Source organism: Notechis scutatus, chromosome 2 (genome assembly GCF_049901735.1).
Source record: "Notechis scutatus isolate UNSWTSFEM ecotype Mainland chromosome 2, rNotScu1.2, whole genome shotgun sequence".
NCBI lineage: Eukaryota > Metazoa > Chordata > Lepidosauria > Squamata > Elapidae > Notechis > Notechis scutatus.
Window position 1 is genome coordinate 197,696,297 of NC_142010.1, and position 13,387 is coordinate 197,709,683.

The window sequence follows — 13,387 nt, forward strand, 5'->3', positions numbered from 1 at the left end:
CATGCTTTTATAACAAAGATATCTGCAAGAATGAACAAGTATTTTTCTCCTGGCTGAATGTACTGAGAAGCATATTTTAGTGGCATATGATTTCTACTGAACAATAACAATTATTCTGAGTCTCCATAAGGCAAACAGAAATCTATGATAAGTGATAAGAAAAATGAAAAGAAAAGTTTTAATAGCTTTTGTGTTGGGAAGTTTGTTCGTGCTTAACATCAACTTAAAGCTGTTTTTCCATTCAAGTATAATCAACTGAAAATTGAGGAATTTAAGGCTGTTGTTCCCTTCTAATTACATCTACTTGCTTTACTAAATCATGGGTGATTATCCAATCAAATCTGAAATGAGAAAATGATGGGAATTGAATTTCCATTCATTGTTCTGCGAGCTTATAAAAATTAGAAGAACTGTCAAGAAAAATAATAATAAATTAGGGTAGATGGCGCCTTGTTTTCTAGGATACTTTGTTTCTGGAAAGTGTTCTTGTTTCCAGATGTAGAATGTATTCTGTTAAAATAAGAGTCCTATCTAAAGCAAAAATTAAATAGACTCCACTCCTCTGCGTATTTATCTGGACATTAACTCCATTGATGATTACTTCAAGAGTACAATCATAAGTTTGCTAAAGGTTGAAGTGTCTTTGTATGGATATGACCATTACTGAGTGTTGAAACCAGCATTTGGGAAGAAAAGACAGAAGGAAGTTAACTTAGAGTAATAATTTCTTAAAGAATAGGCTGAGTAATAGACCAAGAGGGGATAAGAAAAATCCTTAACTCTCTATCTATAACTTATTGTCCCATTGTAATCTATAAATCATGAGGACTGAAGATCTTGACTATGTATCTGAATGGTCAAACAAATGGCAACTTCAAATCTCAACAAATAAATGCTCTGTCTTACATATTGGCAAAAAAAATCAGAAAATAAAATACAAGCTGAATAGTCAAGATCTTGTTGATGACCCAAGCTCTGTAAAGGACCTTGGAATACTCACCTCTAATGATCTAAGTGCTAGAGCCCACTGCAACTACATAGCCAAAAAGGCATTAAGAGTTGTTAACCTAATCCTACGTAGTTTTTTCTCTGGTAATATCACACTACTAACCAGAGCATACAAAACATTTGCTAGACCAATACTCGAATACAGCTCATCAGTCTGGAACCCTCATTACGTATCTGATATTAGCACAATTGAGAAAGTCCAGAAATATTTCACAAGAAGAGTTCTCCACTCTTCTACTCGTTGTAGAATACCTTATGCCACCAGACTTGAAATTCTAAAACTAGAAAACCTTGAATTACGCCGTCTTCGGTCTGACTTAAGCATGGTATATAAAATCATACATTGCAATGTCCTACCTGTCAATGAATACTTCAGCTTCAACCATAACAACACAAGAGCACACAATAGATACAAACTCAAAGTAAACCGCACCAAACTTAATTGCAGGAAATACGACTTCAGCAATAGAGTGGTCAATGTCTGGAATACTCTACCCGACTCTATAGTCTCTTCCCCAAACCCCAAAAACTTTAACCTTAGACTGTCTACTATTGACCTCACCCCTTTCCTAAGAGGTCTGTAGGGGGCGTGCATAAGCGCACCAACGTGCCTACCGTCCCTGTCCTATTGTTTCTCTTATTCTTCTTTTATTTTTCTTATATGTACCCATTTCATGTATTCACAACTATGTATACACTTATACTTATTATCTTGTAAACAATTGGCAAATCAAATAAATAAATAAATAAAGATTCAGTTACTAAGTTTAGGTGTCCAACCAATCTTATCACTAGAGCTCAGGCTGTTCTTCAAATGCTAAGAAACAATACTTTTTCTTTTCACAGTATATTAAGAAACTTATTTTCTGCTTAAGTTCTGGTAGTTATTTTAAATGATTCTCCATCAGGCTTCTATAAACCATCACACTGCTTTTTTCCCCTCTACTCCTTTCTTTTCCTCCCCTCATCGAAATATCTCTAATGCCTCTGGAAGACAGAGTCATGTTCATGGTATATAAAATTGATAAATTGCCAGTGAGCTTAAGTAAAAACAAAACCCTGTTGAAGTAAATATGTAGGGTAAATAATATAACCTTGAACTTCTTTTTGGAAAAGCTACCCTTTTGAACAATATCTCATAGTAATTAAAATTAACTGCAGAACATAGACTAAGAATATGAATAAAAAAACATGTAGCTTTGATCTCAGAAATGCATATGCATGAAAGTGATGAAAATGGCTGGTGAAAATGGAGTTCATGGTTACAGTATGAGAAACATCTTATTATGAGATGAAGGATGGAGATGAATGAGAAATGTCCAAAAAACAACAACTCCTTTGAGTATCTTTTTACTTTTTAAAAATAGCTATGTAGTATAACCTTAGACAAAATCCCAAGTATAAAGAATTATTTTAAAGTTTAACAAGTATTAATAACGCTGTTTTGTTTTGCCTAAAATTATAGAAAGTTCTAGGGAAGATATACCCTACATACAGCTTTATAGGAAAAAATGCTGAAGAATTATAGTTGAGATTAGCATAAACTGAACTGGCAGCTGACAACCAGCCACTGTTATTCAGTCACAGTACAAACCCTGAATTCCATATTTTGAGAATAGTTTTAAGAGGTAGGTGTAATTATATTCCTCCCCTCACCCCCCCTTTTTTGGGTCTTTTAGTACATATAATAGGTAATCAGTTTCCAGATTTGGACTCTGTATTGTTGGCTGTAAAAGCGGAATCCTTATTATCTATAAGTCTTAAGGTATGACACAGTGAAACCTCTGGCCTCTCTTCCCCTTGGCTGTATTTTTGGAAATAAATCCATTTTTAAAAGATGCTAGCGGGGCATCTTGTGATTCAGAGGAAGTTCTAGCTTGACCTTCTGCTTTGCTTTCAGCTGCGTGCCACTACAGAACTTGACCAAGACATTCTCAATGACTGCCTGACTATCCAGCCCATTCAGGTCCCTTCATCTCCCCATGATGTTTCTGCCAGCACTGTCCAACAATCACCGGGACATGTCCATGACCTTTATCCAGGTATCGTAGTGATTTTTTTTTATTTGTTACATTTTGGGTTCAGAGATGTCAAACCAACCAGATCTAGATTTTCAAAACAACATCAGATATGGTGTAATTGTGTTTCTTTGTTGTTGTTGAGTTTTAAAAATAATAATACATAGAAATATGGTAATAGACAAAATAATTCAAAGAAATGTGACCACATTACTTGAAAAATCCCTTCCCAGCTCTTCTTCCAGAAAAAAAGTGTAAATTGTGAGCGAGAAAGAATGTGTCAGGTATCTATTGCTACAAGCCTAATATAGATTTATCTTTCCAGATGTAATATGAAAAAAAGGAAAGAAAGTAGCTGTTTTAGCCCAACTAATCATTTCCTCAAAATGCTTAATGGACTCCCTAAATCTTTACAAAAATTTACTGGGTATATACTTGATAAACAATATCTCTTGTAGATTTAAGTTTGTAGCAAAACATAGAATCGTTATAAAACATTTCCTACTTAAAAACAACAACTAATAATGTCATTTAATGGATTTGCTTCAATTTTATGTGATTTTTACACCAACACCCCATTTTGTTTAGTTTTTGATATTTTTTTAAAAAAATATTGTCATTGTAAAACAATTTTATTCTAGAATATAACATTGAGATTATTGACAAAATATTCTCAATAATTACTGCTCTTAGATAAAATCATTATATTTTATTCACAAGCTTTTGAGGATGCTTCCAAGTAAAGCATTTATTGCTTAATTACACCATGTAATTAATGAAATATTCAGGGGAGGCCAGGAAACATTGTTTTCCATTTTTAACTCTTCCTTTCACCCATATTTTCTTCCAGGTTTTTTTTTTTTTTTTTGCCTAAATAAACCTATTATAAGGGGAAATTTGCAATTGCTACATAATGCTTCTTGATTGGTAGCACTAGGAGTTTATTTGATTGGACCCTTGGACAATCAATTTAATTCATAACTTAAGTACAAGCTATTATGTTTTGCTGTTTAGTTGAATGGAATCCCATGTATTCATTGCTGCACATTATCACATGGCATGTTTATTTCATGGCATACAGAAAAGAAATACTGTACTTTAATATTGCTTCTGTCTGATTAATCAGGCTATAGGTTTTGTTAGGTAGCTATTTCAGTAACTCCTAATCTAGAAATAAAGTTCTACTATATGAAGCAAAGAAAAAAGGAAATAGGTGTCATGGAAAACATTTAATTACTTGGGAAGAAAATAGAACAGAACTGAAATGAAAAGATTTTCCAAGGTTATTGGTTTGATAAAACCGAATTACAATTAATGTCATAACATGAAAATATAAGATTATTTTAAAATGTTGAAACAGGCAGCTCAATTATTTTACATACAAATATTTTTTAAAAAAATATGAACGTCATGTTTTTCTTTCTTAATGAAAGTTATTACTCTAATATATCTTTCCATGACATTTTGACAAAGCCTTATTTTGGTATATTGTGTTAATTATGAGTTTGCATTAAAATTAAGAATGAGAAATAACAAATCTTTAAAATAAAATAATTGTGTGTTGATTGTAAAAGTGATTCTGCCCTTGAGGATCCAAACACACGGTTTGGGGGATTTTGAGCTTCCTTTTTTTTGAACACCTCTTTTGTTCTCTTCTTGACACAACACAGGTAGTCCTCAACTTACGACCAGAAGTGAGCCTAAAATTTCCATTGCTGAACAACACAGTTGTTAAGTGAGTTTTGCCCCATTTTGCGACCTTTCTTGCCACAGTTTTTAAGTGAATCACAACAGTAGTTCAGTTAAGTGAATCTGGCTTCCACCTTGACTTTATTCATCAGGTCATAGATCACATGACCCCAGGATACTGCAATCATCACAAATACATGACAGTTGCCAAGGGACCAAATTTTGATTACATGATTATGGCGATGTTGCAATAGTCGTAAGTGTGAAAAATGGACATAAATCACTTTTTAGTGGCATTGTAACACTGAAAGGCCACTAAACTAATGAATATACACTGAGCACTACCTATACAGAAGATGTAAAATTATATATATACAAATAAGATGTGTTGCATCTTATATTTATGAAACAAACAACTTGATCGTTGTATATCAGTTCATAGCCATCTGAAGCTAGCTCCAATGATACTAAAATGGCTAGACCAATGATGCACACAAGTTATGTGAGCGGGGGAGATTGCATCACAACAACACAATTCACATTTGGACATCTTCCCACTTCTGGGGTTATCTGTGTAAAGTCAGAGAATTGCACCTGCTCAAATTGCTTCTTTTGCATATACAGAACAAAATAAAAGATCTTTGCAAAATAAAAGATTCCTTTGCAATCCCAGACTTAGTAAAGATAAGAAACAATCCAATATGAAAAGAGAAATTAATACATGTAAAATGTGTTTTGTCCATTCTACAGACAAAGAGGCCAGGAATTAATCTAAATTAATTTGAAAAACATTCCATTTTTTTCGTGCTTTTTAACCTGTTAATTAAAAGAAACCAAAATTCCCAGAACTTTGATTAGAGGGAAAGATTTATTGATAGAATATTGATTGTATTTGAGTAAAGGTTTTTTTTTAATTTTTTAGTCTTTTCAGAACCCCATCAATTTTCAAGACAACATGGTTTGAAAAATAGATAATTATTATTAACAGATCAGGTGAACTCGTAATAAGACACCTCCTTTTAATTACAAAGCCTATTATAACTTTTGTGATTAATTTTACTCTATAGTTCTTATAGTTATTTTCAGAGTTAATTTTTGAGAAGGAAAAGCATCAGCAATATTCTAACAGGCTGGTATTATACTTCACCACAGTAAATTACTATTTATTGCGTATTACACAATGTATTACTACTCTTCTCATCCTTCCTAGTACCTATCTTATCCCACTGATGACTATAACCATGTTGCTTGTACCTTTACAATTTATATTGTTTTGTTTCCTAGTATGATTTGATTGCTTATTAGTAACCTACGACTATCACGAAGTGTTGTATCTTATGATTCTTGATGAATGTATTTTATTTTTTCTTTATGTACACTGAGAGCATATGCACCAAAGACAAATTCCTTGTGTGTCCAATCACACTTGGCCAATAAAGAATTCTATCCTATCCTAACCTATCCTATCCTTTTCTTTTCTAATGAACATGCTCTGAAACAATATACATGGCAGAGATATAGAAGGAAAAGTGAAATTCACAATGTAGTTCCATCAGTCTTTCTAAAAACATCATAGCTGTTTTGTTGGCTTGCTGATGCCATTCAAATTTGCTTTCAGATATTTTTAGTGATTGGCAGCTGGAACAATTGATTAAGAGAGACAGATGAACATATTGGAAACTCTTATTGCTTTTGTGATTAAGAGCCAGTGAAATCCGCAAAGCAATAAATGTGAGCTATGAATTAAAATCTGTTTGGCTAAAAAATAAGGTCTTTGCACCAGATCTTTCCCCTGCCAAAGAGCTGCCTCTTTCCTAATTCAGAAGAGAGTTTCTCATTAAAATTTTTGTTTTGTCCTCTTAAAAATGAAATAGTGATGACTGCCATTATTTGCATTTATTTATGACAGGCTATCTTAAATCTTTTATTTTCCACAATACAGTAGAACACATTTTCCCTTTGTTAGCTGTTTATTCAAGTGGGGGAGAAATTCTTTAATTATAAAATGAGTAGTATCACATACAATCATGGATTTTTTTTAAAATATTGAGTTAATTGATCTGTGAAGTTTTTGTGTAAACAGTAAACAACCTGATACTACACACATCTGGTTAGAAATAAGTCCTTTTAATTGGGTTTATGTCAAAGTAAATAAGTAAAAGAAAGCAGTCTTAAGAGTTACCTAATGAGATTAGCACCATCAAAATCACTAGGAAGTTCATATTCATAAAGATTCATAAAATGAATCTTTTAAGTTATGTATAAATATGTAATTAGCTAATAAGCGCTATGGATTCTGAGGACAAAAATCTGTTTAAGTATTTTATTTTATTTTTAATTTTGGTCCAAATGGCTGCTTTCCTTTTCTAGTAAATTGGAGAAGGTACTTGTTTCCATTCTAAGTCTTCACTCCATGTAAGAGAGCATAGTACCATTATTTTAAAAGCTGAAAATATGAAACTCAAGTTATGAGAATGCAATTTAATTTAAGCCTTAAATATATCCACCACTTTCAAAGTGGGCAGAATATGACTGCCATGGGGGACCCAATTAGTTACAAAGCCAGTACTTTTCTCTATTACCCTTTCAGTCCTCTTTCCCAGAAAATGGCCCCATCCTTTTCATTTTCTACAAAAACTTGGATGCCCAGAAGTATTTAAGAAAATAGAGGATACTGAAGACTGACATCAATTACTTTGCAGCATGACAACTTCTCATTCATAACAACAGCCACAACATATGTAAATAATCAAATAGGCCAAGGAATATGAAAAGACAGATATCTGTGAGCACGTTGGTATATTTAATTGCAGTATTGTGAAGCTGCTCAATTTAGTCAATAAATACATTCCAAAATATTAAAAAGTAATTTTCGTGTATTCAATGATATCTAAAAATATGCCTTTGCACTCCTAAACTGCAGTGGCTGTCAGTTTGAACAGTAGTGTTCAAATGATAGTTCCATTCGTTTTACACTTCCTCAGACATAAAAGAGAAACCTTTATAGTACTTTTACATTTGGCTTATAAAAAATAGCTAGGCATATTTAAAGAGAGGAGATATTTTTTTAATCTGAAAAACAGTGTACAAATAATATACTTAGGACAATGAATTTCAACAGTACCAGTAATTAAGATGAGAAAAGATGGCAATTCTATATTTGGAAAAAAAATATTTAAATTATAGAGTACTTTCTGTTCTTAGAGGGAAAGTGTTCTTAAGCACTAATTTGGCAACAGTTTAAGAATGCTATCTGTCATATCTTAATTGTAAGTGCAATAACATTATCCATTACCTCTATGTATTTTTTCTTTTTCTTTTGGAACAGATAAATGTGAAGCCTCATACAGACATGCTTTGTTTTTGATAGATTATGTATGAGTTGAGAAGCATCCAAGTGATGAGATATTATACAATGACTGCATAATTTTTACTAAATATTTATCACAATTATCTGTCTCTCTTCTCTCTTTATCTCTTTCTCTAACATACATTCATAAATATGCATACACACCTACACACCATGTGTAGACGTGTGGATGTACATTTAGAGATAAAGAGATGGTATCTTCAGTTCCCAAAAATATACTTGTTTTCATAGAATAGCTCCGTGAGTATGTATGCACACATGTATTTATGCATGCAGTAGGCAGAAAAAATGGAAGGAGATATTTCAGAGTCATTTCCCTCTTTCTTTTTCCTTCTCTTTCAGGTATACTTCTCTTTCATTATACTGAAAAAGTAGCACTTACACTTATAGTAAATATCCTATTGACACCCAGGGTATATTGCTTTCCCTCGTAAATCAGAATACCCCTCTCATCCACCAAGGGGAGAAAGTTTTGTTAAATCTCTTCTGCCCATATCACTCTTTCAATCCCATCTAAGGATTACTTAGTCACATCTAAAAGGAAATTGGAAATAAATTAAGACTAGATAAAACAGTATAGTTTTTCACACAGTTCATGGACAGCCAGCCTATATCTCTTTCTTTTTCTGAAGTTGAAGCATAAGTAACATTCCTTAAATGTTTAAATGTTATAACTGGGAGAATTTCCCTGGGTTTCTTTTCTTCTGAGCCGGGAAAAGACCACGAGCAAAAGAGGCCCCTCTTTTTATTCCAAGAACAATAACTGGAGTTCTTTAGATGTAGGAAGTTTAGACATAAGTGTTACATTCTCATGCCTTTTAATCTGGTTTGCTTTCTGTGATCAATCTCCTGCCTACAATGCTATCGCTCTGAGCAATCCCAGCATTTTGAGTTTATTGCCTTTCTCCAGCTTTTGAGGTCACCGGATACATTGTATCTCCACCTTAATTTGTCATTCAAACAATGTTTTTAAATATGAATATGAATGGAGACAAGGTCTCTGGCAATAAGCATTACCAGTGGTCGGAAATGAACAGTTAAAAAAAAAATGGGAAAGATGGGGGTATTTTCCCGTGGGGATTTCTTTTTACTTCTTGGGGAATATTCTGGTGGGGGTTTCCATCTAATCCGGTAAGAGTCTAATTTGGAGGGGTTTAAAACAAACTACATAACCCCCGCCCCAATAACAGTACTCTATCTCCAGTCTCAGGGAACTCTAAAGCTGTGAAGGTTCTTTTAGAAATATAAATCATTAAGAAAATACGCACAGCAGCCACGAAATGCTGATAGGGTAGACTATTCTATTCTAGAGTGAAATAGACTATTCTGCAGCTGAATGCACAAAGCAAAAATGTGTTCCAGGTCTCCTTATTAATGAATATTAGTAATGGTGACAAAATCAGGCAACCCACACCTCCGGTTCAGCATCAGCTTGCCTATAATGCTAGTTGCCAGGGGATAAATTACAAAGGAGGAATGTTGACTTCATACTTTTTAGCTGTCTGTTATTGGAAACCCAATGTTGGACTCTAAATGAACCTTTGCCTTGTTCCAGCACTTCAGTGCATCAATTTATGGTCCTTCGCTGTGACATAGTAAAACTAGTTAGATTAAGTATACAAAACATATCTCTTTACCAAAATAGTGGCAGTAATTATTTCACACAAAATCATATCAAAACAGTCTCGGCATCCTAACTGGCACCAGTCACATTCCAGTAACAAAAGAAAAATTCCCCATGTCTTTATAGGCAAACATAAAGAGCAAACAATTTCCTTCCTTCATATTAACACTGTCACCCTGTCCATTATTATTATTATTATTCATTATTCTTTTAACCACTCCTTGCTGGAGTGTTTGATTACAATATTTTGCTGCTCAAATGACAGTAGTGATTAAAATTTTCCACCAGTCAAAATGCCTTGTTTTAGTAATATTTAATAAGCAATGGATGTATGGGGAAATCAAAATTTATCTTACGTTTTCATAGTGGTTTGTAATACCAGTTTCCAGGAGTTTGTTATCCCTAGAATTAATATCATACGCCTTTCTCGTTCCCAAAGGAACGAGAACAATTGAACAATTTTTATTTGATTATTGAAAAGAGGACTCACAGAAATTGAGGGAGCTTTTAAAGAGAACTGGGAACTAGGGGAAGACATTTTTATCATTTCTTAGGCTGTCTGAGGAATGGGGGTAGGCATTGTGATAACTGAGAGGATATAAGGAGCAGGATGAGATGTATGGAAACTATCAACTGGAGAAAGGCCATAAGGCTAGAAGGAGGACAAAATTGAGAAACAAGAAGGACTGTTTTGTATATATATCTTGAGTTTTTATGCTTTTTGTGTGAGATTAGTAGCTTGTGCATTTGTGCATTTTGATACTGACATCCCTTTATTAGATTATATAAACTTTTCCCTTAAAACCAATTGAAATAATGAATTTTAATCCACAGACACCCTAGGAGTGAAGTCTTCTTCTGACAAACATGAATTCCATGTTCCACTTTAACATGTAACTCTTCTGTCAGTCCCACCAAATTTATAGAACTTTAGCATAATGACTTTATAATTTTATGATACTAGCAGCTCTTCAAACTATGCCTCTGGATTTCTTTTATGATTTGACAACTCATTTACAAATATGTTAAGTTTTTTTCTAGTTCTGCAGTTGTATGGGGGGTTGCCATTAGGTAGAAATCTGCACTTTAATAACATCCTTTCAATATTTGCTTCTTTAATAGTTTTAGAGAATACATGATGGTAAAATTATGAATTTGAATTATGGAATCCTAGATAGGATTTTATGCCACTAAGTCTTACTTAAGACTGGAATCCAAATAAAAGTAGGAATTCTAGCCAAGATAGAAGGGGGTTACTTTCAGTTAATTTCCACTGATCTTTATGAGTTTAAAACTGTAAATGATTGTAGAAGACGTGTATCTTCTTTGACTACTAAGTTTGGACATTTGGGGAGAAGGTATAGCTTGTAACACAAGAAGTAACTTCCACCTATATTCTGCTATATCACCCATTGAGGAAATATTGTAACTCCTGCTTGAGAGAGAAAAAAAATCTTATATTTAATTGTTTTAAAAAGCTGGTTATTTTTGGTTATCTTGCTCCAACTGAAATATCAGTTCAACTTTTTACAGTTCCAAATTTTGATGTGGAATTGAGCCAAGTATCATAATTTCAGCTACTCATTATATGTAATAGAAGTACTGTACATCCTTAAAGCTGATAAACTCAGATGGAAAATTAATTCTATGCAGAAAGAAATTAAAGAACTTAATGAAAGGATATTTTGATCTTTTAGGGTTAGAGTTAGCTCTCAAAAAAGGCAAGCATATCAGATGGTTGTATATGTCAAGAAAAACTGATTCAATTCCAAGTCCTTTAATTAAGTAAAACGTTCTGAACTTTGAGTTTTCCTTAAGCAGTTGAGCAAGATGAGTAACCTCTGGGGATTGTTATGGATAAATATTTTTCAGTGCTGTTTTCTCTTAAAGATTTAAATATAGTAATGTATTGTAAACAAGATCCTTAAAATTTGAAGTGCATGTGTTAATGGAATGTATCAAAATCGATTTTTAAAAAGATATTGATGAAATGTTACTTTCTTGGTTTTTAAACTGGCTCTTATTGAATAATGGAAGTACTAGATGACATGACTGTTTACAAGTTGTTTAAAAATTAAGCTGTATTACATATATATAGTACAGCTCAATTATAGCAATAGCAATAGCAATAGCACTTAAACTTAAACCTCTTCACAGTGCTTTACAGCCGTTTTGAAGGAGTTTCCAGACTCATCCTATTGCCCCCAACAATCTGGGTCCTCATTTTATTGATCTCGAAAGGATGGAAATCTGAGTCAACCTTGAGCTGGTGTGACTCGAACTGCTGGCAGCCGGCAATCAGCAGAAGTAGCCTGCAGTTCTGCATTCTAACCACTGCGCCACCACGGCTCTTATAATTATGCATTGTATTTCATCTAGTTATAATGTGTTTTTTTCTTTTATTTTCATACTTAGTATATTTGTTTTCCTTTTTAAAAACTATATTAAAGGCTTTAAAAAAAGAAAATAAAAAAGGATCCCCTGCAGATGGTTCTCTAGGCTCTGTTTATATATAACTGTATGTAAAGGAAGCTCATGTTTCTGGGATTACTTTTGAAAATCAAAATCATGCACAGTTGAAGGACAAATCTAAACGTGCCTTTCATATTAACTGGGAATGCTTTTGCACGGTTACAGCTACCATGTTCTCCAGCACTCATTCAAATCCAAGTGCAACTGCTGTGGGCAATGAACCCCCCTCGCATGCTGTGAGCCTCTCTTCACCAAGGCACAGTATTCATGAGAGCCCTCACAACCCATCAACCGCGGATCCAGGAACAGAGAGGTAAGGCCATTTTCCCTACCATCCATTCCTCCCCTCCCCCCCCCACTTCTTGCATCTGATCATTTTGAATAGAAGAAATTGTCTACAGATTGTCATCTCAAGCTTTCAAAGATAGAAAGCAATTGGGGTCTCCATGAAGAGTGCACAGCCAATTTCCTAGTGAAATTCAAAGGTAAGAAATCCTCAGGTATCAAATATTTATTGCAAGAAAAATCTTCCTGAGGTATTGTCTGTATTATATATTCCAAAAACATTTTCATTAATAACTGACTGTTGGTACCAAAGGAATGGTTTTATAAAACCAAGCAGTAGCTTCGGCTCCTCAAGGAGGAGGACTTTTTGCACAGGATGGGCCTCAGCAGCATTTCCTATTCTCTAATACAATCTTCAGTGGCTTACATGTTTCTGCTTGGTTTTGTTGAAGTAGTCCTATCCTTTTGGACTGAAGGAGTGTATACAAGAGCAGTTATGGGGGAAAACATTTTAAATTTTATACAGAGGACAAGATCAACTAAAAATCAAGCTAAAATAAAGTACCTTTTCTGATTAACACTGAACTAGATTCTAATGTAACATGCACAAATACAAAAAGTCCAAGATAGCTTGCAATGCCATTTTTTCTTCTCTTATGTGACATCAGGAAGAGAGTTCAAACTTTATTTTAAATATACCTCATCCTTCACTAAATGCATACTGATAAATGGTTCAAACAGGAAAGCTAAACATTTTAGCTTTTACTAGAAAAAAATTATAATGCTGTTTTGATTGCTATGTTAAGTAACATTAAGGACACCCAAAATGTAAAAGAAATAAACAATGAAAAGCAGTATGTTTAAGAAAATCTACCAACAATCGAAGATGCATTAAGCCTTTTCCCTCCAGTACCTTTTATT

At 33.6% G+C, this 13,387-nt stretch overlaps 1 protein-coding gene across 2 annotated transcripts in view; it reads left to right on the forward strand.

Annotated features, from left to right (window-relative positions):
* GLIS3 (GLIS family zinc finger 3) overlaps positions 1–13,387 on the forward strand; it is a 151,568-nt gene that overhangs the window by 123,471 nt on the left and 14,710 nt on the right. For both annotated transcript variants that reach the window (XM_026675733.2, XM_087957764.1), the window contains 2 exons: positions 2,909–3,050; positions 12,347–12,494. In XM_026675733.2, coding sequence (XP_026531518.1) covers positions 2,909–3,050; positions 12,347–12,494 — 290 coding nt within the window. The remainder of the gene's footprint in view (positions 1–2,908; positions 3,051–12,346; positions 12,495–13,387) is intronic.